Here is a 27,530-nt window from a genome sequence, read left to right as displayed (position 1 = left end):
GAGAGAGAGAGAGAGAGAGAGAGAGAGAGAGAGATGACGTCTTCAGGAAGAGAGGACAATAATACTTCCACGCCTCAGGGATTCCCTAGTAATGAAGCACTATGCCAATCCTTCCCACCAGCTTGAACTTCAGTGTTCAGTTTACTAAGACTCCATTAGGATCTGCCACCATACTGGGCAGTGTAAGGGAATTACTCGCTGCAAATGTACTGTAGGTTTGTATAAACATGTAAGCCAGATTTTTTTTCCCAGCCTAAAGTACGGGAGAGAGACGTCTTCATGTTGCAGCACCGATATAACCAGGTGGCTCTGTACAAGGATATGCAAACGACCCTAAGGCGCTGACAAGAATTCTACTGATGGTAACGCTGTGTGCCCTGGGTGGGGCGAAACAGCTGAAGAGTCCAACGGGAGCCAAATCTTCCCGTATTTCCCGGCACTTCTCTGTAGAAACGACCCTGGTATAACCCTGGCCAGATGCTGTCTACTACAAAGCAGCGCCTGTTCGCTACATGGTGTGCATACTGCGCTCGACGGGTCTACTTGTCCAGACAGACCGAAGTCAAGCAACGACAGCATAAGTCCCTCAGCTTTTCCTTATTCTTCGACAAGAAGATGGTGATCTGCAGGCAAAGGACAAGTTGAGTCTTCAGTCCAGTGAGCTTACACTTCAAATAACCCCTGGGATTGCATCTACGATTGCTACTATTGCTGCGGCTACAACAGCAACAACTACTACTAATATAATAACTAGAGGATTATAAAATTGCCCAAGGACATCTTTGATTTAAAAAAAAAAAAATCCTATAGCCATTGCCTACTATAAGTCCAGATATGAAGGGACCTTGAGGTCAAGGTCACTGATCTTGAGCAAATCACCTTAAGTCCTCACAGACTATAAGTCCACCAACTTTGGTGGTCCTACCTTTAATCCTTCATGAACAATTAGGTGTCAGTCGGAATATCTGGAAAAGTCCCAATTTTTTACCCTAGGCGATTCAGAAAATAATGAACCGATTGGAACCGTATCCCTTTCCGCAATGCGGTCCCCTCAAGGCAATATTGCAATAAAATTTCTTCTCGCTAGTTTGAGCGGTTCCTCATATAGCGTCTCAGAATCCGTTTTTTTTTTTTTTTTTTTTTTTTTTACATTCTGCATAACATCCTGTGAGCCGTTTGATGGACTGCCATCATATTTGACCAGAAGAAGCCGCCAGCTGGGCGATTAACCTGGCAAAGTTTGAAGGCTCTAGACCAAAGAGCCTCCGAGGAATGGACATTTGCTTTTTAAGTGGAAAGATTAATAAGAATATTGACAAAAACAAGAAAGCTTCCCAAGGGATTTGGGAACTTTTAATAATAATAATAACAAGAGCAGTCAGTGACTGATAACCTCCGCCAAGGCTGGTGCAAGCAATGTAGGCATTATTGGCACTACCCAGCAATGGTAAAGAATCCTTGTAAAGGTTCTTGGATCCGGATGATCAGCGGGATTATCACCAAAATCTAGTGGATTGTTCCTTAGGCCATACCCAACCCTTTAAAATCTCATCAAAATCCGTTCAAAACTTTTTGAATAATCCTGCTAACAAACAAACAGATAAACAAAAATGACGCCGGCAAAGGCATAACCTCCTTGGCGCAGGTAATAATAATGATGATAATAATAATAAGAAGAAGACGAAGTGAAATAACAACAACATCGACAATTTATTATTATTATTATTATTATTATTATTATTATTATCATTATTATTATCATTATTATTACTGCTGTTGCTGCTGCTTCCGAGCCCAAAGCTTCTGTCTAGTATCTGCATGTTCTTATTTCACTACTTAACATACCAATTTATTAAGAATTGGAACACAGTGCCAAAAAACTTCCTTTTTCATATTTTCAACAAAATATCTCAGAAATACTAGCTTACGGTTTTAGTTGTTATTTGCACACACTGACACCGACGCATCTCTCCATTTCCATTAACACACACAATAACCACTGGAACACACCTTGCCTCACCGTTACAGCCACACTCGGCACACGAATCCTATTAATTTCAAGCCAAGCACATAGTGCGCCGGTGGGCTTTGAGGACTTATGCATTATATATATAATATGTACTGCATCAAAACCAGCTTCCATATTTCCTTAGATGGGTCACTGTCACCATACTGTAATAATTAGGTTAAGCCTGTCTGCCTGTCTGTTTGATCGTTTTATTTTTAACTCTTTAAAGAAGTGTATATATATATATATATATATATATATATATATATATATATATATATATATATATATATATATATATACCGGATGTGAATACATCTTTCTAACCATCTATCTGTCTGTCTATAAATCTATCTATAACTACATATCAATCTGCCTCTGTGTTTAGTTATTTATCTTAGACATTTATTTTGTGACGCCATATCACAAGAGAGTTGCCTTGGCAATAAAACTTCCTAGCATATGTCTCCTTCCTTCCTCAAGCACAACCTTTTTCCTTCCAGTTTTGCCTCTCCATTCTGTTCTTGTGGCCTTATTCTCGTGGCTGTAGGAGTCATGCTAGCACCTTTTTCTCAGCTATTTATTTCCAGTATTGTCTTTAATTTCTCTCCTGAACTATTTACATGCAGAAATAACTAGAAAAAATATTTTGCGAGAGAGTTTTTATACCAAACCATACGTGCTCCCTACGTGTCAACAAGTGGGTTGGTGGAGGATTAGTGCCCCTCCCCATAAAACAAATAACTCAAAGTCAAATGGCCACCCCTTACGGGATTGTGGCGTCTGGCAATAGATAGATAGATAGTTTTAACGTGCGATCTATATGCGTACTTTAACAACGAGCTAGCAAGTACCGAACATAGGCGGGCAGCGAAATCAAACACGTTCAACCCGTGTTTTACAAGTCCTGCAGGTTACCTACTCTGTCACTGAGCTACGTGAAATAAGCTGCAAGAGGACGAAAATCCGGGCCAAGTTTATCATCAAGAGCCTAGTGTTACCCAGGGCTGAGGGTCTGGGTCATTTTCAAATCTTAAATAAGAAGCGAAACCTAAGTTAGGGACGTGTGAGCTTAGCAATTTCATCCAACAGGCAACGGGTGGTACGCTAAGTACTAGATCCAACGTGCAGCAACCCTGGGCAATGCAGGGTTAAGGTGAAGAAAGGATGACAAGCTAGAGAGCCTACTAAGTCCACGACACGACTCTTGGTCAGCCTCTCCTTTTCCGTTCAATAATCTTTACGGAAACGTTCTGGTGGAATGCTGATGTGTAATCTGCATCTCAAAACTGCACATTTCCATCCAGTCGTTCGTGTGAGCGCCTGGGAAATTCATATATCCCATTGGAGCCCAGTGTCCGGAATATTGGACAGAACTGGGATTTTTCAAGTCTTTATAAAGTAGGGAACCCCCGGGTAGGGACCTATGAGCTTCGCGACCATGAGCCGATAGGCAGAGGGCGGTACGCATAGTGCCCACCCAGTGCCATGCCTCGCCCAGCACCCCTGGGATCCAATGGGTTAATGACTGGCAAACCTATCAGTCTCTTTAACCCATTGGAGCCCAGTGTCCGGAATATTGGACAGAACAGGGATTTTTCAAGTCTTTATAAAGTAGGGAACCCCTGGGTAGGGACCTATGAGCTTCGCGACCATGAGCCGATAGGCAAAGGGCGGTACGCTTAGTACCCCCCCAGCGCCATGCCTCGCCCAGCACCCCTGATATCCAATGGGATATACTGCCGGTCATTGATGAACCGTGTAATATCTCTTTGGTTTGTACTAAATTTCCTCACACGAATATTATTTTTCCTCGAAGCAGAAATCATGCCCACATACTGAAGCTGTGTTGAATGTGAAAACATAAAAGCTTCGGACCGATCTGACCCATTTAAAGCGAAGGTGATCAGTCTCACTCGCCTGTGCATGGTACCATGTGCGCAATAAATTTCAACCTTCCCTACGGATGTAAGCCCTCTCGAGCCTCATCCGGTTGGTACACTTTAACCCACTAAACCACCAGGCGTCCTTTGGCTATATGGTTAACACAGTTTCAACATGTTCTTATAATTTCTGTCATCGAAACTGTTCACGACACTGTGATATCAAGACCAATTATTTAACCTCCTTTTCAGTAGAAACTATACATTTCATCTATGAATGGCAACCATGCCGCACTGATGCATTGATGAATTAATAAACTGTTAACAGGTTCCTTAGACAGACTAAAAAATGCACATGATTACCATCGTATCACCTATTTTACCTTATTTCACACATTGTACACCACAGAATTACAAAGTCCTTTACATTTTATGCTGCTGCTTTATTCAGCGCAGAAGAAACGTTTGTCACTGAAGAGGTTAGAAACAAGTCGTTAATTAATAGTTTCGTTATAGCGGGTGTCCATTTTTGCTCTTTCTTGCTGTCACGGATAATTTTATTCAGCGTAAAGGAAGTAACAGTCGTGAAGGAGTTGTGATCAGAATATTACTCACTTCATTGCGGTGACGTCTTTTGTACTGTATCGTTTGTTCATATTCTCAGACATATTTACGATCGCTTCCCTGACATAACTCAGATTTTTCTTTTCTTTCTTTCTCTCTTCTTTTTTCAGGATGTACTAGCAAATGCAGGGAGGTTTTTCACTCTCCCTTTCCTCTCCTTCCGGAAGAAAACACGTAACCTATGAAAATTTTTCTCTCGTAACTAGGATTTTTTTTTTTTTTTCCGTAGGAGGATCAATAGACATGGGAAAATGGTGCAGTAACTTGTTCTCTTTTTTCCTGCAGAAATAAATCATAGTTACGAATAGGAATCGATCACAAACTTGTTCCAGAATCTCACCCCTTATTATCACCAGGCGACTACACTCACCTGAGAAAAGGCCTTGCAGTGAAGGGATTAACCACTTCACTACGATGATGTACTTGCTAACTTACTCTTGCCACCATTCAACTTGGGGTAGATTTTGGCATGTGGAGGAAGTATGCACAACCTTCATTTACTTCTCCGCTAACAGTAAGAATTTTATACATCAATAAGTAATCACGCCGAAGATGTTCACATGTCTAGAAGAGAAGAAAATAGCACTGCTCTTTAACTTCACTCAGGACATATATGAGATAAGAGAGGAAGTTAAAGCTACACTCAACCAAAACACTACAGTCTGTTTAATCTCGTCTGTCAAAACTTCCTAACCTATTTCAGCCCAATTAATGACCAAATATAGTCAAACTGGAGCATAAATTTGACTAGTAATCAAGGAGGCTCATTCCTGTTTCATAACTAAGACTCATCAAACTTCACGAAACCATGACTAAGTATTCAAGTTGTGAGAGTGACCTAGTGTCCTCCGATGAAGACAAACAATTATAGTGGTGTACATTATACGAGAAAGAATCTAACTTACCGACGGTGGATACTGCATCTATTTTTCCCCGCTGGTATTGCAATAGAACCTTGGAAGCTCTGTAATGAGGAAAATGGTGCTGTGTGCTCTGATTCGTGTGGCTCTCAACCACCGGGAAACAGGAAGAGAAACTGGAGGATTAGAGGTGGCCGTTCGTCGAGTGAAGATGGCCGTCAAGGCATATTTTGCATAAACGGCAAAATCATCTAGATCCATATCAGGAACTGAAAGTCAAGGGTGCAGTGACTAAGTACTATTGGCGAAGTACAATAAATCATTTACTAATACTTTTGCTTCACTCTCCATCTGTAAACAGTATACGGCATGTACTGGTTGGTAAAATGAAGAAGCCAGCAATCATCGTCGTACTAACTCGTTTTTTTTTTTTTTTTTTTTTTAATGCGGTGACTAAATTACTGGGGTTTTACAAATACGAGAGGTTATTGGTTCGAGAATTTGCTTTTTCATTCTCCTGTGGTTCATGCACTGAATAAAATTGTCTGGCGTTAGGTGAAACAAATACAAGAGAAAACAAGAAGTGGTGCCAAGGTACAGCAAACCCGTCCCGGGCAGTCATTTTAGTGCTGAAGTATAAAAACAATAAGATATCTAGTCAAAGATGTCACATATCAAATTTGGAGTAAATCGGGTGAAAACTGACGTTCTTATGCCTACTTGAAATTTTAGGTCCGCTCGACATTAACCCCCCTACCGCTGACTGGAGGGTGGCTCCGTTGATGTACTGAGGCATGTTATAGGATGCAGATTTGAAAGATTCACATTTAGGTTTTGGTTTCATGTCGATATGACGAATCTGAACGGAGTTATGGCGAAAAAAATAAAAAAGATTTTTTACTTTTTCTTAATTTCGGGGGTCCTACAGCCTGGGCCTTGGCCCAATTTGGCCCACTATTTAAGCAGGTGATCAGGTCACAGCCCATCATCCCTGTAATTTTAGTCAAAATCGCACCAGTAGTTATCACATAAAGTTGTTAAAAGACAGACAAACAGACAAACAAACAAACAGACAGACAAACCGAGTGAAAACAATACCCGTCTCCGAGTCCCTCCTGGGCGGGGACGGGTAACTAGGTCGTGACGGGGATGAATTAGGTGTCCAAATCCAGCAAAACTGCTGTCGCAATATCAAGCCCAGTGATTACCGCTGAGTGCTATTTCCGTTTAGGAAATTAATTACTGGTACTGAAGAACCAATATGAAATACGACATTCCCATAATGTTGATACTGCAATGACAAGAAGTACTCATTAAATTTTTTTTTTTTAATCGTACTTTAACATATTATTGTAGTCAGTGTGAAGTGTGCGCACTTGGGGAGGAGGGTAGATTTACTGATGCTGCTGTATTCCAGACAGGTGACGACTTGACATATATTATTACACCCGCGCTCACGAGGCAAGAATGGCTTAATTCAATTTTGAGAGTAATCTGTCGAAGGTTAAGGTCAAAGGGCAAATTCACATTTTTGGCCCTAAGACCAGCTCATGGGTCCAAGTGTTGCTTCCACAGAGTGTTCCTTGTGTTACTATCGTTTTAAAAATCTAAAACAACGGAGCAATTGTCAGTTTCCCGAAGCTTGTGCAGGTGACAGCAGACTGTGGTGACCATGTTGATTTGTGTGTTATGTCTATGTAATGCATATTTGGGTAGCCTGTGTGTGTGTGTGTGTGTGTGTGTGTGTGTGTGTGTGTGTGTGTGCAGCCACAGCCACCTAGACCGTAGCCGTGGTGTAGCAGACCTTTTTAGGAGGCCCTTGTTCGCCCACCTTAGCTTCTTTAATTAGGTAAGGTATTTTTATATTAAATTCTAGCTACCCTGAGAAGATTATGCTTAGCTAAGGAAAAGAGTTATGGGAAGTAGACTTAGGGAATCAATGAGGAAGGCAGGGAAGAGTGAGACGAAGGTAGGAAGGAAGAGAAGAGACGAGAAGAGAGAGGTCGAAGGGAGGAGAAGATAAGAAAGAGAAGAAGAGTAAGAGAGAGAGAGAGAGAGAGAGAGAGAGAGAGAGAGAGAGAGGTGAGTCACATCTACCCTCTATTTCCAGACGCGAGGGGAAAAAGACGGGATAAGAAGGGATGAGCTGGGATGCTGAAGGGAGAAGGTGGATACTGGAAAAAGCATCCACTCGTCAGCCTGTCTTCGGAGTTGAGTGGGTCTGAGGGAGAGCATCGGTGGACGGTGAAACTATACTCTTTTCACCTTCATTTGGCCCAGATTTTTTCCTGAAACAGCTTATTTCATGTAGCTTAGTGGCACAATAATACTATGGCTGTACTTCCTTTTAATAACACTTCTTTGTGACTAGCATCATTCCGTATTATTAATCACTTGTAACAACTCAATATTCAAACAGGAGGGATGGTAGTTTTAAGTCAGGGTAAAGCAAAAAAAGTATAGTCAAAGGAAACAAAATAACAGAGGAGAAAGCTAGTGGAACGTGGAACAAAATGAAGCGATATAATTAACAGGAGTGAAGTATGTCAAACAGGACAGTGGGAATGAGAGATAAGGTTAGGGGAACATTAGTGGAACGGTGGAACTAGCAAGTGAGGAGAGTAATAAAGGAAGAACACGATAGTGGAACCTGGAAGAGAGCATAATAGTGGAACTGATAAAGTATCTGAAACAGGAAACATGACAACACATAGTGAAGCGAAGCGGGAACACTAATGCAACTTTGAAACTAGTCAAATTAAATGGAATAAAGAAGAGGGAATACTAGTGGAACTTGAAATAGTGGTAGTGATACGGTGGAACTGGTAAGAGTAAAGTACAGTATGTGGAATAGGGAACAGGGAGACAGGGATAAGGGAGAGGGGATACAGTGGAACTGTGGAACTAATAAGGGGGAAGTGGGGTAAGAGGAGGCGAGGAAACTTGGTAGAGCACAAGAGTAGTAGTAGTAGTAGTAGTAGCAGTAGTAGTTGTAGTAGTAGTAGTAGTAGTAGCAGTAGTAGTAGTAGTAGTAGTAGTAGTAGTAGTAGTAGTTGTTGTTGTTGTTGTTGATGTTGTTGTGGTTGTGGTTGTTGCCAAAAGTTCAACCGAAGTGTAAGTCCGGCACTGCAGACTGACGTTGCCCTCCCTCTGTAGTCTAACATTCTCCTTTCAGGGGATGGGAAGGCAGATGAGGGACGTCTGTATAACCGAGCATTGGAGCCGCATAGCTACATCGATGCCACCATGCAAAGTGGTCCATGTCCAGCAGAATGGACCTGTGTTACTGATATGAATAGATGGGTGTCTGAGTGATGGTTGCAATACCTTGTTTGGTGACAGACATCTTTGTGTAATATCTCCCTGACTATGTAGTTTATATGAATGGAGTTGTGAGGGATAAAAACCCGACATGGGGAGAGAGGGGTTAGGAATGGTAAGGCATTTAGATTTTTCACACCTGATGTATGCAGACGTTGTTGAGTTTTTGCTAATAGTGAAAGGAAGCTTTGTAAAGTGTTTTGTAAACTTCTGTGAACAGCGTGGGTTGAGAGTAAATATAGATAAAAGTAAAGTGATGAATGTTGAGAGTTGATTCTCAATGTGACATGCCGGTAATTAGAGGAATGTGAGCTGGTAATTAAGTTTATGCATTTCTGCGCAGCAATGTGAAACATAGGTGGGCTAAAGCTACAAAGGAAGTGGAAAGCAGAAAAGCTCAGGGAAGAAAACTGGTTTGTGCTATGCATAAATGTAAAGAGACAAAAGCAACAGAAACGGAAATAGATCTGCTGAAATATATGTGGAGTCCGTAGGGTGTACAGGATAAAAAACAAAGTGAAAAGAGAGCGAGGTGTAGTAAGGATATCTGGTGACAATATCATTTGAGTAGGAGAGAGAGTTCTTAGATAGAAAATGTGGGAACAGATAAAGAGGCTCGTGTAAGGGGTATATGTTAATAAATCTGAAGGTAGGAAGAGGCATGGAAGGACATGAAGAAGGCAGATGGATAAGGTTAATGAATATGTGAGAAAGGAAAATGGGAATTGTGGATATTAATAAACTGATATTGGATCCAGTTGGTTGGATGAAGTTTGTACGGAGGAACACAAAGAAAAAGTTTTGTACCCCCTTTTCAGCTGGTTGTCAACGTACTGACTTTGTACCAGATTTATATGATGCGTATCTGTGAACAACCTCGCTCGACCTGTAAGTGGAAAATCCGAGGCAGGATGTTGCTGATGCATCTACTGCAAAAAGAACAAGACCAGCAAAACTGTACAGCCCCATTCTATATCAGTGCAGTCTGGGAAACGTACAGGCTCACGGCAAATGCAGGTAATACCATAGCTAGTCCTGAAATGATTTCTGCAATAACATCGTTCAACCTTAAAACTATTATCTGTCTGATTCCTAGGTAACACATTTGCTTAAATCCATCTTCTTCCTCTTCTTCTTCTCCCCCTCCTCCCTCTTCCTTCCTCCTTCTTACTTCCTCCTCCTCCTCCGCCTGGAAACGAGCAGTGCCTAGCCCACCCACAGCTTGCTGAGAGTGAAAAGAGTATAAGAAAACAGGTGGAGATAGTTAGGCCGGTGAAATGGGGTCAGGATCGCCCATAGTCTTAAATGACGCGTGACTATTGTGTGGCACATTTCACAGGACATGCTGTGGAAAGTTAACCCAATTAGTACATTCTCATCCCTTGTTTCAGAACTCCACCTTACCTCTCGTTAGGTGGAAAATTGGGTCATGAAAATGATGATGATGACGGAACATGAAACAGAGATACTAAAGATAGGAAGGTTGATCATTAATTGAGTGGCTGAGCAAGTGAAGGGCAGGCATTAAGGGATGAGGAACGCTGGCGGAATCCAGTGGCGTATGTTGGTTATTGCCGGAGTGTATGCTGAGCCACATACCTTGGCATACCCGGTAATTACTACACGGAAATAAACACCTGAGCTCCATTTCCGTACACAGAACACGTTGCAGGAAACAAAGAATAATTTATTTTTATTTTTTTTTTTTTTTTAAGGAAAAGGTGAATTACACTCATTTTGTTACAGCAACTACACATCGCAGAATAAAGAGAAACGACTTGTAAGGCCCACATTTAAAACAAAAGCAACAGATTCTTTTACCTAACTACAGTAATTTACCTGTGAGTTGGTTATATTCTCCGCATGTGGGGCGTAGCTTATTCTATGATCTTTTCATAAAGTGAGACCCAATGTTACAATATCAACAGTACGTTCTATTCAGCTGAGGGTAAACTGAGGCCACTTAGTCGTTGGTAGCTGTGTGCCCCACGTTAGTATGTAATTATTCACTTTGAGAAGGATCATGGACATTCTGCAGAACTGCCGTTGCCAGCTATGTTGGGATTAACTTACACACACGATATGCCTCTTTGAATCCTCATGTGGTACCTATCGCTATTATGAACTGTACTACTTCATCAGTATTTGTTCTTGAATATTTAAACCATGGAAATAGCACAATAGGATTATTTTTTAAAGAAAATGCAATGCAAGTTGGAGATAGCTTGTTTACGTAGCTAGCGATCCGGTAATTTCATTTTAATAGCCTCATGTTTCTCATGTCGAGAGAGAGAGAGAGAGAGAGAGATGAAAAATCTAGGGCTTTGAAGCTGAATAGTGCCTATACACAATCAGCATACAGTAATTATCAACTGTTATCTGTTACAGCCTGAAGTAAAATTTTTATTTCCTTCCTCCTAATTTAACCTAATCCGTTTATATATTTGGCCATGAGTAGTACTTTCTGTACACAGTGGCGGAACTGATAAAAGATTAGAACTTGGAACAAGAAACTGGGAGAAAGAATTATGAGAGAGGGATCTCGAGTGGGACAATGGAATGAGTGAGGGGAAGTGGAAAAAGGGATAGACATTGCTAGCTGAATGTGGAAAAGAAAACATAAAAACAGAGAAATGAAAGAGAACACTGGTCGACCTGTGGAACTAGAGAGAATGAAGATCAATAACAGATGGGGACAGTAGTAGGGAATGGAACAGGTTCACACAGTGGAACGATAGTAGTAACATATGTGAAACGGGGAACAAAGAAACTGAGGTATGGGAAAGGGATTTTGGTGGAACTTTGGTACCTGAATGGAAAGTGGCATTGGGTGATGGAATGCTAGTGGATTGGCGGAATTGATAAGATTATAAATAAGCGGAACAAGAAAGAGAAACAGGGATAAGAGGGGGGGACCACTAGTGCAAACGTGGAGCTAGTGAGTAGGAAGAGGAATATAAGATGGAAACTCCAGTGGAACGGAAACAGAGCAAACTGCTGACAACGATTAATGTCGGATATGTGGAACCGGGAACAGGAGGTGGAAGCACCTGTGGAAAGGTGGAACAATTTATGATGATGTCAGTGGGAGGAGGAAAGCTACCGGAATGGGGTAACTGATAAGAATGTTATAAATGAAACAAAAAATAGCGCTAAATAAGGGTGGACACTGGTGGAACGATGGGCTAGGCAAGGAGAAAATGGAACGTGGGAGGAGGAACGCAAGTAGAACGTGGAACAGAGTGTAACGGTGGAACTGACAACTGCAAGATAGCCGATGTGGAATGGAAACCAGGGTAACGTGAGAGGAAGAATTCTACTGCACCGGGGGAACTGAAGAAAGTAAGTGGAATATGGCAGAGGAAAGTTAGCGGAGTGTGGAAATGAGAGATACGGGAAGAAGAGTGAAACAGGAAATAGAGTACAGACAAAGAAGAAAAAATGAAAAGTTAATGAAGAAAACAGCAGCAAAATAAAGGACATGCAGGGGAACGTGGAACTAGTTAGGGGAAGTGGAATAAGGGGGGAAGAACAGTCAGTGGAACGGGTACTTTTGTGCAAAGGTGGAACGGATGTAGAAGCGTTGTTACAGACGTTTTGAAGTCACCCCTGTTTTTCTGTTTGTCTATTTGTCCACAAATTGTCTAAAAAAAAGTTGTTGATATATTTCAATGAAATTTTCTGGATATGTGGTTCATGGGCCAAGGAAAGGTTAACATTTTTGGTGGTGATCTGAGTTGTCTGCTATTGGCGTTGGCGGAGGTATGCACTCTTTGACGTGCTGTCTAGTAGCTGATGTTCTTACTTCCTGGCCGTTGTTTGTTGTTGCTGTTGTTGTTGAGGCTGTTTTACTGTTAATGTTGTACCCGCTGCTGTTAATGTTTCTGCTACACCACACAAGCGGAAGCATGTCAGGAGTTTTGTCATGCGCGCGCGCGCGCGCGTGCTTGCGTACGTGTGTGTGTGTGTGTGTGTGTGTGTGTGTGTGTGTGTGTGTGTGTGTGTGTGTGTTCATGAACAAAACTCTTAACAGTTCTGATCCGATTTGAATCGGTCTAAAATCAAACTGACAGAGCAAGTCAAATATTCGGTTCACTGGTCTGTTCTTGGGAGCGGGTGTTACACTCTTTGGATGGCATTTAGTTTTTGGTTTTGCTCTCGTTACTAACGTTGTTGTTGTTGTTGTTGATGCTATTGCAGCTGTCTTGCTGATGTTCATGTCATTATGGCTCTTGTTCTTGCTGTTAGTGCTGCTGCTTTTATTGCCTTTGTTTTTTGTTATTGCTGCTGTTATTACTGTTGTTATTCCTGTTGTTCATGAGCTTCCTTTTAATATTCCTGGTTTTATTTCACTTTATATATTTTGCGATTATCTTTGAAACTGCTGCTGTTGCTGGCTCCTGTAACAATTTGCTTCAGCCAAGCCATCCCAAAAACTTTTTGTTACGTTGTGGATTGAAAGTGTTATTGATGTTGTATGAGGTGACTGTTGCGTGCGTTGGTTGTGTGAGTGACGTGTGTGTAATGTGAGTATTTGTGTGGAGGGGAGGGTTGCCGGTGTGTGTGTGTGTGTGTGTGTGTGTGTGTGTGTGTGTGTGTGTGTGTGTGTGTGTGTGTGTGTGTGTGTGTGTGCGTGCGTGCGTGCGTGCGTGCGTGTGTGTATGTGTGTGTGTGTGTGTGTGTGTGTGTGTGTGTGTGTGTGTGTCTGTGTGTGTGTGCGTGTGCGTGTGCGTGTGCATGTGCGTATGTGTGTGTGTGTGTGTGTGTGTGTGTGTGTGTGTGTGTGTGTGTGTGTGTGTCTAAACAAAAGTGCAACAAACCCAGACGGAGTGGTTAACCTGGCTAAACAAGACACTGCTTCAAAGTAATGCAGAAGAAACTTTAGGCTTCTCCATTCACTGCCGCAAAGACTGATGAAAATCCTGAGGACATACGTGACTTTCTTGCAATGAAGAATAGAGCACAACAACTGGTTGGGTCATACTAGTTCCTTACCACTGAAAACTAAATTCCAGAATTTAAGAAGTGAAACCTGGGGGACAGTGCGTGATAAAGGGAACAATTGCTGGACTGAGCAAGCAAAAGAGATGCAAAGACTGGTTGATATTAACGACCTACATGGGTTCTACAAGCCCATAAAAACCATTTATGGACCAACCAAACGCAACATAACCCTCATTCGATCAGCCGGAGAGCTCTGGAAAGGCAAGCAAGCAATCCTAGAAAGATGGGCACAACACTTCAATACCTTATCGAATCGAAGAAACCCGGTGGAGCATAATATCCCTAATAACACCCCAAATGCTCCTCAAGCGGCAGGTCTCGATGTTCCACCTGCATTTGCAGAAACTGTTTAGGCCATCCGATATCTAAATAACAGCAAGAGCTCTGTCCTGATGGCATACCATGTGAACAATGCAAAAAGGGTGGCCAGTTACTTCACCAGTGCGTCCATGATCTCATACTGAATATCTAGAACCAAGAACGAATTCCACCCGACTGGCTTGCTTCTGATATTGTAACCACCAACGAGAGGAAAAGCGGACCTCTTAAACTGAAAGTGTGACAACGGCAGGGGTATCTCCAGCCTTGTGAATCCCAGCAAAGTACCAGCCAAGATAATGTTATCCAGACTGACAAAACATCTGACTTAGTCAACACTTCCTGAAATATAATGTGGATCTCTGTTGAAACGTAGCACCTGTGATATGATCTTTGCTACTCGACAGATACAAGAGGACTGTGACTTAATTTTGGCATTCACTGAAATTGCTGACGCGCTTGACAATGTCAACAGTGACATTTTAGGGAATGCGCTTTCAAAATTTGGAGTTCCAGTCAAATTTGTTTCCTTACTGAAAAGCCTGCATGACAACATAAATGCTCGAATGCCCATAGGTGGGAGCATATCCAAACCCTTCATTAAGGATATGGGTGCAAAGCAAGGATGTGTCCTGGCTCCTGTCATTTTCAACATTTATTTCACTGTTGTCACCCTTTTAAGTCATCAACAGATGAACTGATGATGGAATAAAAATACAGCTCCGTCTAGGCAGTAACTTATTTAATCTCACACGTCTTCAAGCGCAATCAAAGACTGAAATGACTCATTTCCTGGAGCTACAATTGTCTGATGACTGTGCTGTCCTTGCACATACCAGCACCATCGTCTCTAACATACCATGCAATGGGGCTCCAATCTATTGTCATTAAAACAGAAATATTATCTTAGAGAAACAACCCAGCAGAGCCTCTTGCATATCAGACAAATGGAAAAAATGTAAAACAAGTGGAAAATTTTACCTACCGGTACCTCGGATGATGTGCTCATCGATAAACATAACACTGATGCAGAAGTCCTTGCACGAATCAACCACTCTTCAGCCTCTTTTGGACACATGAGATCAAGAATATTTGAAAACACAAACTTGAGAATCAAGTCGAGGGTAGCGGTATCAGTATATACAGCTGTATGCCTCTCCACCGTTTTAGCTGAATCCTGAACTACTTATCATCGTCGCATCAAACAGCTCGAGTTGTTTCACATCCGATGCTTACAGCGCATCCTACGACTCACATCGGAGGGTATAGCCCCTCACTCACAAATTCTCCAGCTGGTGAAGTTAACAAACATAAAAGCCAGGCTGGCCAAAAAGCAGCTGAGATGCGTCCGGCACGTGTTCCAAATGCCTGAGCACTGCTTTCCCCGCTAGGCTCTATATGGCCTGCAGCACACAGCAACCCGGGTCCCAGGGTACAAAAGAAGAAATATAAAGAATATATATGGTCAACTCTGAGGAAATGGGACATCATACCAAAGATCTTGAAACCAATACCTCAGATAGAAAACAATGGCGAGCCCTCTGCAGTGAATGAATCGTTCATCTCTAAGAAGCTTGGAACCTGACCAGAGAAGAGGGTAGACAACGGAGGCATAACCAAAACAGAGTTCTCCCAGCAAACCCCGACTTGACTTGCCGACTGTGCGTCTAAGTTTACGGATCTAGGATTGGTCTGCACAATCACACACGTTGGCAGCAAATATAATGAGAAACACATCAATATTATGGATATAGCATGTGTCGTCTTCTACAGCAGAAGGACAGCTTTAAGGTGTGTGTGTGTGTGTGTGTATGTGTGTGTGTGTGTGTGTGTGTGTGTGTGTGTGTGTGTGTGTGTGTGTGTGTGTGTGTGTGTGTGTGTGTGTGTGTGTGTGTGTGTGTGTGTGTGAATAACGTCGTTTGTGTGAGGTGTGCATGTTGTGGGCGCGAGAGTGTGTGTGTTGTGTGGAATAGGTGAGTGTACTGTATGGGTGAGGTCAGTGCGTTGTGGGGGTGAAATGAATGTGTTGTGTGAGTGTGTTGTGTGGGTAAGGAGGGTGTGTTGTGCAGGTGAAGGCTGCTTTGTATACAACGTGGGTGAAGTGAATGTGTTGTGTGGTTGAGATGAGCGTATTTTATACATGGGATGAGTGTGTTGTGTCAGTCAACGCCCTCTATAGAGTGTTGGGACCGTTCCACCGTGTTGTTTACCATATATAGGGAAATTTTTGAGGGCTGATACATAATAATATTGATATCAAAATTAAAAAGTAAGCATGGAATATGAAATGATGACTACTAAATACTGTTAAATGTGAAAATGATAAAGGTAATTCATTCACCCAGCGCTTGTTGGCCACACCACAGGGAAGCATCATGACGCTACCTCGAACTGAGTTGTCGCAAATCTGTCTATAGAAGGCGCTGGTGTCAGTGCGGTGTGTGTGTGAGTGATGTTTACAGTGCTTCTCTTACGAGCGATAAATGAATTAAGGATGATGTGTGAGAGAGATATGGTTAGTGCATGGGCTATGTGAGAGAAATATGTTAAGTGAATGCTCTGTGTAAATAAGGTGGATGAGCTACCAAGTCTGCGTGAGGGAAGCTTATTGTGTGACACATGTAGCTGTGTCGTGTAAGAGAGGTGTTTGAAGTGAGAAAGAAAGCTTGTGCCTGAGGTGTGTGCACTGTGCATAAATGGGCTTCGTGTATTGTTAGGTGCGTAGATAAGAGATGCTGTGGAGTCAGTCACAGCATCAGAAAGAGAAAACAACTGAGTTTATATAGTTTATACCAATACTGATTTAGCGGGCAACACTGCTGGCAGGGTGTACTCTTGTTTCTCTGAGTAGAACTGAAAGTACATCTTGCAAGATGAAGAAGTAAGAAAGAGAAAGCAAAAGGATGATGGAATAACCTGTTTCGAGGATTAATATCTGTACAGTTTTCACTCATTTCTTTGTTAATAACCGTTCCTTTCTCCCCATAATATTTCAACTATTTTCCATTTTTTTATTATTTCCTCACTTCCTTTATATCAAACTGTCCCTCTCCCCCTCCTCATATTTTGAGTATTACTACTACACTTTTATCATTTTCTCTTTCTTCCTTCCTAATCTTCCCCTTCTACCCTGTTCTCCCATCCCTCGTTATTTCGGTTATTTACAATCTCCTTCCTTTTCCTGTTGCCCTTTATCTCCCCCTCACCGTCTCTCTCTCTCTCTCTCTCTCTCTCTCTCTGTTCAATTCTCGAAATCCGTCCCATTACTTATCGAATGGAATCTTGATCTCTGATAGTATTTTTTCTCCTCCTTCATCCTCTCTAACTTCCTTTCCTGTCTCATCCAACCTCTTCCCTGACTCCTTCCTTCTCTTATATCTTTTTCATCCCTCTCTTTTAATCTTCCTTTTAGCTCTCTCATGATCTGAAGAACTCTAGTTTTCCTTTTAAGCTGACCCCAGATGATTTTATTCAGCTGAGAGTGAGTCATAAGAATTTGAAAGAGTAAAATTATGTTCTTTCTTTTTCCGCTTCTCTCGCTCAGTGTCGTACCTTCATACCTGTCTACCTTTCCCTTCCTTTCTACCGCTCTCTTCCTCTCTACCAACGTCCCTCTCCTTCTCTACCTACTTCCCTCTGCATCCCTACCTACCTCCCTCCCCTTCCCTATCTACCTTCCTCTCCTTCCCTACCAACCTCCCTCTCCTTCCCTACCAACATCCCTCTCCTTCTCAACCTCCCTCCCTCTTCATTCCATCCTACCTCCCTCACCTTCCCTACCTGCCCTACTGTCCTTCCCTACTAATCTCTCCCTCCCTCCCTACCCATCTCCCTCTCTTTCCCTACCCATCTCTCTCTCCTCTTTTACATATTTCCTTCTCCCCCTCTACTTACCTGCCTCTCCTTGTCTACCTGTCTTCCTCCTCATCCCTGACTATCCCCCTTTCCCTCCCTACCTACCTTTCTTTATTTCTCAGCTTCTCTCTTTTTTTTTTTTCCTACATTGTCTTCCTATATTTTCTCTTTCTTCCTTTTCCCATCAAGCCCCTGCTCTCTCTTCACTTTTCTTCCCCTCACTCCCACCGCACTCAACCCTTCAGCCCCTTTTTTCTTCGCTTTCCTTTAACCTCCGTGCCTGTCTTCCTCCTTCTCTTGGCCTATTTTCTTTTCCCTTACTGCCTACTTCTCTCTCTCTCTCTCTCTCTCTCTCTCTCTCTCTCTCTCTCTCTCTCTCTCTCCCTCTGCCTTTCTACTTCCCTCTTCCTACCTCATCCCCCCCCTGAGCCCACTTACCTCCCTGTCTATCCAGTGCCTAACATGCCTAACCATACTCTTTTCCTATTCCCCCTTCCTGCCTCTCTGCCTATCCTTTGTCTGTCCTGCTAGACCATCATCCCTACCTATGTTTCCCTCCCTCTTCATACCTACATTCCTAATTCATTACCTCTCCTTCTTGAGTGCTTTCCATGCCATGACCTTCCTTCATACCTGCCTTCCTACCTACCCAAGCTTGCTCTGCCTGACTTTTCTCTCTGCCTATCCTTCCTCCCTGCCTCCCTACCTACCCATACCTACTTTGAAATGACTGACATTCCTCTCTATCGTACCTCCCTTCCGGCCTTCAATTGCCCACCCATTTGTCTTCCCTCCCCCTACCTACTTTTCTCCTCCCTACCTATACTTTCTTCCTTCTTCCTACTTACTTTCCTCCCAATCTTTACGTGCTTCGCTATCCTTCCCTACATAGGTTCCGCCCTCTTTATAATTTTCCTCCCTCTCCAAATATTCATTCTTCCTTCTCCCTACCTACCTGCCTACTTTCCTTCTGCTCCCTACCTACTTTCCTCCCTCCCACTATCTATTTTCCTTCCTCCCTGCCTCTCTGTCAACCCACGTCTGCCTTGTCTGCCACCTTCCTGCCTGTTACTCCCACTCTGCCTGCCCTTCCTACCCTCCCTGTCCCTGGCAACCCTGCCTATCCTTCCTGCCCATGCCCAGCCTGCCTTTCCCTACCTATCCTGTCTTTTACTGCCCACTCTGTCTGCCTTTACCTACCCTGTCTACCCTTGTCTACTATGTCTGCCCCTGCCAACCCTGCCTGCCCATGCTAGCTTACCTATCCCTGCCTATTCTATTTGTCATTATTCTACCCTGTCTCCCCCTACCTGACTTACCTGCCCCTACCAACCTTGCCTGCCCCTACCTACCCTACCTGCACCATCCTACCCTGCCTGCTGCTGCCTACCCTGCCTGCCCCTACCTACCCTGCCTTCCGTACCTGCACTGCCAGTATGGGCGTGGCCAGAACGAGTGAGAGCGCCCACACGAGTGCCGTCATGCGCTGCGCCTGGTGCACCGTCAGGATGTACTGAGCACGGAACGGGAACAAGATGGCGTAGTACCTGTTGGGAAGACAGCACAAGTTACAGGTTTATGGGGTACAGGTATCAGGTAAAATCAGGGACAAAGGTTCGCCTATTATTTCAACTGAGTTGTACCTGGTGGGAAAGGGTACTAGTTACAGGTTTATATATGTAGTAATAGTAGTTGTAGCTGCAGTGGTGGTTATGGCTGTAGTAGTAGTAGTAGTAGTTGTAGTGGTAGTAGTAGTAGTAGTAGTAGTAGTAGTAGTAGTGGTAGTAGTAGTAGTAGTAGCAGTAGTAGTAGTATTCACCAGAGCCAACTCTACTCTCTCTAGACGGTGAGCACTTCATCCAAAGAACAGCAAACACATCAATTGATGCAAGAGAGCATGCCAGTGCTTGAAGTTTCTGGAGATGTGGGCAGAGGGCTATTTGACCCTATGGCAGCATGTCACCGCCAACTGTGTCACGAGGCTGCACACACGAGGAATGAACAAGAAAAGAACAGAAACTATCAAGAAAGGATTCAACATGCGGACCGCGGTCGATTCACTCCCTTTGTTCACAGTATCAGGTGGGATGGGTCCAGAGGCCGGCTGATTCTACTCGAGACTGGCAGAGGTTCTTTCTGATAAGAAAAATGAACCTTAGAGTTCTGTTATGGCCTGGATAAGAAGTCGACTACCATTCTTCCTCGTGAGGTCTGCACTACTATGCCTCAGGAGCACAAGATCATCAACCTTCAGGCCTGTCTCTCTGGCAAGTATGGATTACGATTCTACCATGGTCGAGAGCCGCATAGACTAGCGACTCCAGTACTCGTAGATTAATGGCTTTATTAGCACTGTAATGTTAAAGGGAAAAAAAAGGTAATAAAAGTAGTAGTATAAGGTTTGTAACCAAAGTCTTTGGCGTGTTTGGGATCAACGGATTGTAGTATGAAGGTTAGTGTTAACCTTCACATTACAACTCCAGAATATGGTGAACTGTATTATGTAGCTTGGGTTTGATCTTCAAGATATAATTCCTAAATGGATGGAGGGGATTTATAGAAAAAAAAAGTAGTAGTAGTAGTAGTAGTAGTAGTAGTAATAGTGGTGGTAGTAGTAGTGGTAGTGGTAGTAGTAGTGGTGGTAGTAGTAGTAGTGGTAGTAGTAGTAGTAGTAGTAGTAGTTTTAGTACTAGTAGTAGCAGTAGTAGTTGTAGTAGTTTTAGCAGTAGTAGTAGCAGTAGTAGTAGTAGTGGGGATGGTTGTAGTAACAGTAGTAGAGGCAGTGGAAGTAGCAACGGTGGTGATGGTTGTAGCACTGTAACAGTGGTAGTAATAGAAGTAATAGTCGTAGTAATAGCAGTAGAAGTGGTGGTGATGGATGTAGTAGAAGCAGAAGTGGTGGTAGTAGTGGAGGTTGTTGTTGCAGTAGTAGTAATAGTAGCGGCAGTAGAAGTAGCAGCCTAGTAAAAGTAGTAGGAGTAGAGGTAGTGATCAATGTCATTATTATTATTATTATTATTATTATTATTATCATTATTATTATTATTATTATCATTATTATTATTATTATTATTATTATTATTATTATTATTGTTATGATCATTGTCAAGTCTTTTTGTCCCAGCCGTGGATAGGATGATATAGAAAATATTTTATTGATCATCTTTACCATTCTCTGTCTCTGTCTCTGTCTCTCTCTGTCTCTGTCTGTCTGTCTGTCTGTCTGTCTCTCTCTCTCTCTCTCTCTCTCTCTCTCTCACAGGTTAGGATTGTTTGTCTTCCTGCATGCATTTCTGCTTTATGTGTGTGTATCAAACTATTTATGTACTTTTGTGTATATATCCATTTATGTTTGTGTGAGATAATGGAGCCCACTATCGACAGACTCAATGTACAGGCACTGCTGCCTTCATGTAAGTGTACACTGAGTGACAAGCCGAATGGTTTACTATGACCCTGGATATTAATTACTACGCTGGGTCGTAACTATGTAACCAGATGACGCCTGGTGGTCCAATAGGTAATGCGATCTAACCACATGGCTCCTGCGTGAATTTAACACACACACACACACACACACACACACACACACACACACACACACATCATATAATATTATATATATATATATATATATATATATATATATATATATATATTATATATATATATATATATATATATATATATATATCCAGGGGCAGGATCCCAATGCTACCTGGCGCGTCCCCGGGTGGCGGATAGGGGAAGGCCTTGTAGATATACGAGGTACCGTCTTAGACGGCGTGGACCATGGGACCCCTTATAGATATATAGGGCTCCACCGAATATAACGAATAAGGTGGCAGAAAAAATTACATCTCACCAGAAACTATGTGGCAGGGAGGTGAGATTATTTGCCACAATCCTCCCAACCAAACATGAGTTATATTGCAAAGTATTTGACGGGCGTTCCTGTTGGATCATGGTCTATTAAAGGTCCAACCGCACTGCCTTCTGTGCTTATGGGCAGTGTGCCACCGAAAAAGAGTAAGCACTGTGTTGACAAGATAGAGACTGGGATATTAAACACTCTTAAATCCATGAAGATCAATACATACAATGTAAGAACCCTCGCTGAAGATTACAAACTTGATAACTTAATAGTTGAACTGGAAAACATTAGTTGGGATATTGTAGGTTTGAGTGAGACCCACAGAAAAGAAGAAAAAGTAATTCAGCTAAATGACAGTGGCCACCTATTTTACCACAGAGGAAGGGAAAATGAAAGAGTTAGTGGTGTAGGATTTCTAATTAATAGAAATCTTGCAGACAACATTGTTAAATTCAGCAGTGCATCTGACAGAGCAGCAGTGGTTGTAATTAGACTGTGCAAAAAATATACCCTGAAAGTGATACAAGTACTGTATATGCACCAACTTCTCAGAGCTCAGATGAAGAAATTGAAACATTCTATGATGACATCTCCCAGATAATGGAGAAGAAAAGACCACCTGGATGGGAGACTTCAATGCAAAAGTTGGAAAATCAAAAAATGGAGAAGCATGTATGGGAAAATTTGGAGTGGAAGAAAGGAACGAAAGAGAAATGTTGGTAAACTTTGCAGAAATGTTTTAACATGAGACTAATGAACACATTCTTTCACAAAAGAACTGGGAGAAAGTGGACCCGGAGTAGCCCAAATGGAGAAACAAAGAATGAAATCAACTTCATTATAGCAAATAAGAATAACACAACCACAAATGTCACAGTTGTCAACAAAGTAAATATTGGAAGTGACCATAGAATGGTGGGTTGCACAGCAAGATTCAATTTCAAAAGTGAAAGAAAGAAGATGATTAAAAGACAAAAAGATATGCCCAATAAAAGTCAGCGAAAACAAAGCAGCTTTTCAGTCGCAAATAAGGAACAGATTTCAGGCTCTCAGTAATGCTGAATGTGACACTGATGAGCTGAATGACAAACTAACAAAAGTGCTAAAAGAATCAGCAGAGGTAGTAGGAAAACCTAATACAACCAAAGCCGGGAAGTATTCAGAGAAGACACTTGAGCTTCTGAAAAAAAGAAAGGTAATGAAAGTAAAAACAAAGAAAGATGAAATAGAACGAGCGGAATTAAACAAGCTTATCAACAAAAGACAAAGAGAAGAAAAAAGAAAGAGAAACATGGATCAAATCAAAGAAACCATCAAAAAAGGAAAAAGTCTGAAACAGGTCCGAAATAAAATGGCACTTGGAAAACAACAAATTACATCACTAAAAGACAAAAACGGTGAAGCCATTAAATGCAGAAATATGATGCTGAAGAGAGTTGAAGAATATTACAAAGAACTGTATGTATCAAAGACAGTAGCACCAATAGCTAACTTTTCTGTTGACACAAGTGAAATACTTGAGGTAACACCAGACGAAGTAAATATTTCTCACAAAAATATGAAAAGAGAGAAGGCTCCGGGAGAAGATGGAATAGTAGCAGATTTACTGTTGGATGCAGGAGCAGAAGTACAAAACAGGCTTGCTCACTTATTTACCCAATGAATAAAACAGAAGAAAATTCCCAAATCATGGTGTTATGCAATTGTTATTCTGCTTTATAAAAAAGGCGACTCAAATGACCTTAGTAACTATAGACCCATTAGCTTGCTATCAGTCATTTACAAACTTTTCACTAAAGTCCTTACAAACAGAAGAGCTACAAATTTGGAGGAAAACCAACCTCGTGAACAGGCAGGATTCCGAAGCGGGTACTTGACTACTGATCACACAATGAATCAGCTAATTGAGAAAACTACAGAATATAAAAAAAACACTGTGCTTGGGTTTTGTTGATTACGAAAAGGCTTTCGACTCAGTGGAGCACATAGCAATTATAAATTCATTGTGAGAACAAGGAGTGAATGAGAACATTGTAAAACTGCTCGAAAACATATATAAAGAGGGAACTACTACAGTTAAATTACATAAGGGCTCAGAGAAAATAAGATTGAGAAGGGCGTGCATCAGGGAGATACAATTTCACCAAAGTTATTTACAGCATGCCTAGAAAGTATTTTCAGAAAGCTAGACTGGGAATACAAAGGAGTAAACATAGATGGAGAAAAGCTAAACCATTTAAGATTTCCAGATGACATTGTTCTAATCTCAGAAAAAACAGAGACATTGCAAGAAATGTTAAATGACCTGAACAGACAAAGTCTCAAAGTAGGGCTAAAGATGAACCGGAGTAAAACTAAACTAATGTTTAATCCTCAAACACCAAAGAGCGTCATAAGAATAAGTGGAGAAATTCTTGAAGAAGTTGAGGAGTACAATTACCTGGAACAAATACTAAAATTAGCGAAACATAATGATAGTGAAATAAAAAGACGCATTACAATTGGATGGAATGCTTTCGGTAAACATAGGGACATTATGAAAAATAGCTTGCCAGTTTGTATGAAACGAAAAGTATATAACGATTGTATAATTCCAGCTATGACGTATGGTTGTGAGACTTGGAAACTGACAAAATCGATGGAAAATAAATTAATTCGTTCTCAGAGAGTAATGGAAAGGTCAATGTTGGGAATATCTTTAAGAGACAGGAAAAGATCAACTTGGGTGAGACAGCAGACTAAAGTCAAAGATATTATGGAAGTTATAAAAGAACAGAAATGGAGGTGGGCAGGTCATGTAGCAAGAACAAGGGATAGTCGATGGAGCAAGAGGTTGACTGACTGGACACCAAGAGATGGTAAGCGTAGCAGAAAAAGGCCAGACAGGAGGTGGAGAGATGAGATAGAAAAATTTGCAGGGAAAACGTGGCAAAGATTGGCTCAGCCAAGGAATTCGTGGAGAAGGTTGGGGGAGGCCTTTGTTCAGCAGTGGACTTGTAATGGCTGATGATGATGATATATATATATATATATATATATATATATATATATATATATATATATATATATATATATATATATATATATATATATATATATATATATATATATATATATATATATATATATATATATATATATATATATATATATATATATATATATATATATATATATATATATATATATATATATATATATATATATATATTGCCAGACGCCTCAATCCCGTTCGGGGTGGCCACAAACAAATCGCCTCCACGTCGCTCTGTCCCCCGCCATATCACTGCCCCGCTCCGATCTCACACACCCCTCTCTCATATACCTCTCCACCCCATCCCTCCATCTCATCCTCGGCCTCTCCCTCCCTCTTCCCCCCTTCACCTCACTCACATACACTCTCTTCGTCAGTCTTTCACCCTCCATCCTCTCCACATGGCCAAACCACCTCAGTTTATTCCTCCTAACGCTTCCTATCACATCCACATACACACCACAACGCTCCTTTATATCTTCATTTGTCAGCCTGTCTCTCCATGTGACACCACAGGCTCCTCTTAAATAACTCATTTCCACTGCTCTCACTCTTGACTTGTGTCCTTCCAGCAACGTCCAAGCTTCACTTCCATACGTTAGAGTTGGTATCACAATACTGTCATGTAGTAACTTTTTCACTTCCTTGCTCACTTCCCTGCTTCTTATCACTGCTTTCAAGGAATCAGCAACCTTTCTTCCCTGCTGTACCCTTTCCAGCACTTCACCCTCCAAACCTCCATCCTTACTCATCACACTACCCAAGTACTTAAACGTACTCACATTTTCCAATTCCTCACCATCCAATCTAGCTGTACATTCACTGACTTCACCTCTCTCACAGACCGTCACTTTACTCTTTCCTACATTCACCTTTAGATTAAGTTTCTTACACACTCTCCCAAACTCATCCACCAAGACTTGCAGCTCTCCTTCGTCTTCACTCAACAACACAGTATCATCTGCAAACAACAGTACAGGGAGTTTCCAAACACTATCCTCTCTCACCAGGGCCACTCCAACATCCACTACCCTACCTTGTACCTCTTTTATTACCCCATCTATGTACAGATTGAACAACCATGGAGACACGACACATCCTTGTTTCAACCCAACCTTCAAAGAGAAAAATTCACTCAGTTCACCATCCACACGCACTGCACCCTTAGCACCATCATACAACTCTTCACAACATTCAAAAACTTCCCATCTACTCCATATATTCTTAATACTTTCCACAATCCTTGTCTATCCACCCTGTCATATGCTTTCTCAAAATCCATGAAAGCCGCATACAACTTCTTTCCCTTCTCTAGAAACTTTTCCACTAAAGATCTGAGAATGAATATCTGATCTACACAACCTCTTCCCTTCCTAAGGCCTCCCTGTTCTTCTCCAACTAATTCCTCTGTTCTTTCTCTAACTCCGTCAATAAGTATCCTACCATACACTTTTCCTATTATACTAAGAAGACAGATGCCCCTATGATTACCACACACTTCTTTTTCCCCTTTTCCTTTGTACAAGGGAATAATTATACCCACTTTCAATCCTCCGGGACTCTACCTTCCTTCCAGGCCAGTCTGCACATTTTCCACATCCATTCAACTACTATCTCCCCCCCATACTTCAGCATTTCACCACACACTCCAGCAATTCCGGGGGCTTTCCCCAACTTAACTTTCTTCATTGCTTCCACAATTTCTGTCCTACTGATTTCTTCCTGTCTTCTCACCTCCCTCCTTCTCCCAGCCATTCCCGAGCCACATATACTCGCATTACTTCCATCCTCTATGTTCAACAGTTCCATAAAGTGTTCTCTCCATTTGCTAGCTTTTTCTCCCATTTCCAGTATATATATATATATATATATATATATATATATATATATATATATATATATATATATGAAAGCAGAATCACATGAGCACGTAATGACAAATAGTTTGTGAAAACTCGTAGGAAAATAAAAGGCAGAGGAGCACCAAGCTCTAGTCTGTATTTCAAGACATCTTGAAATACAGACGAAAGCTCGGTGCTAATTTGCCCTTTATTTTCCTGCGAGTTTTGAAACCACATCTATCTATCTATCTATCTATCTATCTATCTAGATATATATATATATCATCTCATCAGCCGTTTAAATGTCCACTGCAGGGCAGGTGTAGCGTTATGATCTGTCCCCCTGTCCGCCCCCTAAGGCGCATGCGCGGGGGTTGCCAGATGCCGCCACAAATATGCCATATTTTGTCCTCTGATCTCTGTAGGGGTAACATGATCGGAGCCTCTCGCCCTTTGTTTACTAACGGCAAATGGTCATTCCGGCTTCTCTTATCATTCGTCTCAAAGCTTTCTCGGGTAGTTTCCGCCCTTAAATTAAATTAGGTTAGGCGGAAACCAGTAAAAATTCGAATTTCTAAGGTATGAATGAGTTAGGTTGGATAAACATAGATATAATTAATCATCTGGGGACGAGTTATCTAATCCGTTAGGCGTGAGGATTGCCTTAGCTTTGTATCTTTACAGGAATGAGTAAGCTCGTACTGTCCCGTGTATTAAACCATTTTTATCATACATATCCTTGAAATTATAAATAGTTTTGGCACGCACTACCTCATTCGGTTGTGCATTCCACTGATCAACTGTCCTATTAGGGAAACTGAATTTCCTTACATCTTTATTACCTCTCTTTTTATGCTGTATTTTGCAATGTCCTCTTGCTGATGCTTCACACATATGATATATATTCA

The 27,530-nt window shown here is 41.7% G+C and overlaps 1 protein-coding gene across 1 annotated transcript in view; it reads right to left on the bottom strand.

Annotated features, from left to right (window-relative positions):
* Positions 1-27,530, bottom strand: part of LOC145410065 (QRFP-like peptide receptor) — a 597,699-nt gene that overhangs the window by 17,390 nt on the left and 552,779 nt on the right. Inside the window, exon 4 of the mRNA XM_080280279.1 lies at positions 19,297-19,420. Within this exon, the coding sequence (XP_080136405.1) occupies positions 19,297-19,420 (124 nt within the window). The remainder of the gene's footprint in view (positions 1-19,296; positions 19,421-27,530) is intronic.

Source organism: Coenobita brevimanus, chromosome 84, assembly GCF_032717465.1.
Source record: "Coenobita brevimanus isolate Jiangsu-jjx chromosome 84, ASM3271746v2, whole genome shotgun sequence".
Classification (NCBI taxonomy): domain Eukaryota; kingdom Metazoa; phylum Arthropoda; class Malacostraca; order Decapoda; family Coenobitidae; genus Coenobita; species Coenobita brevimanus.
The sequence above is the reverse complement of the archived record's forward strand: the minus strand, read 5'-3'. Positions and strand labels throughout refer to the sequence as shown.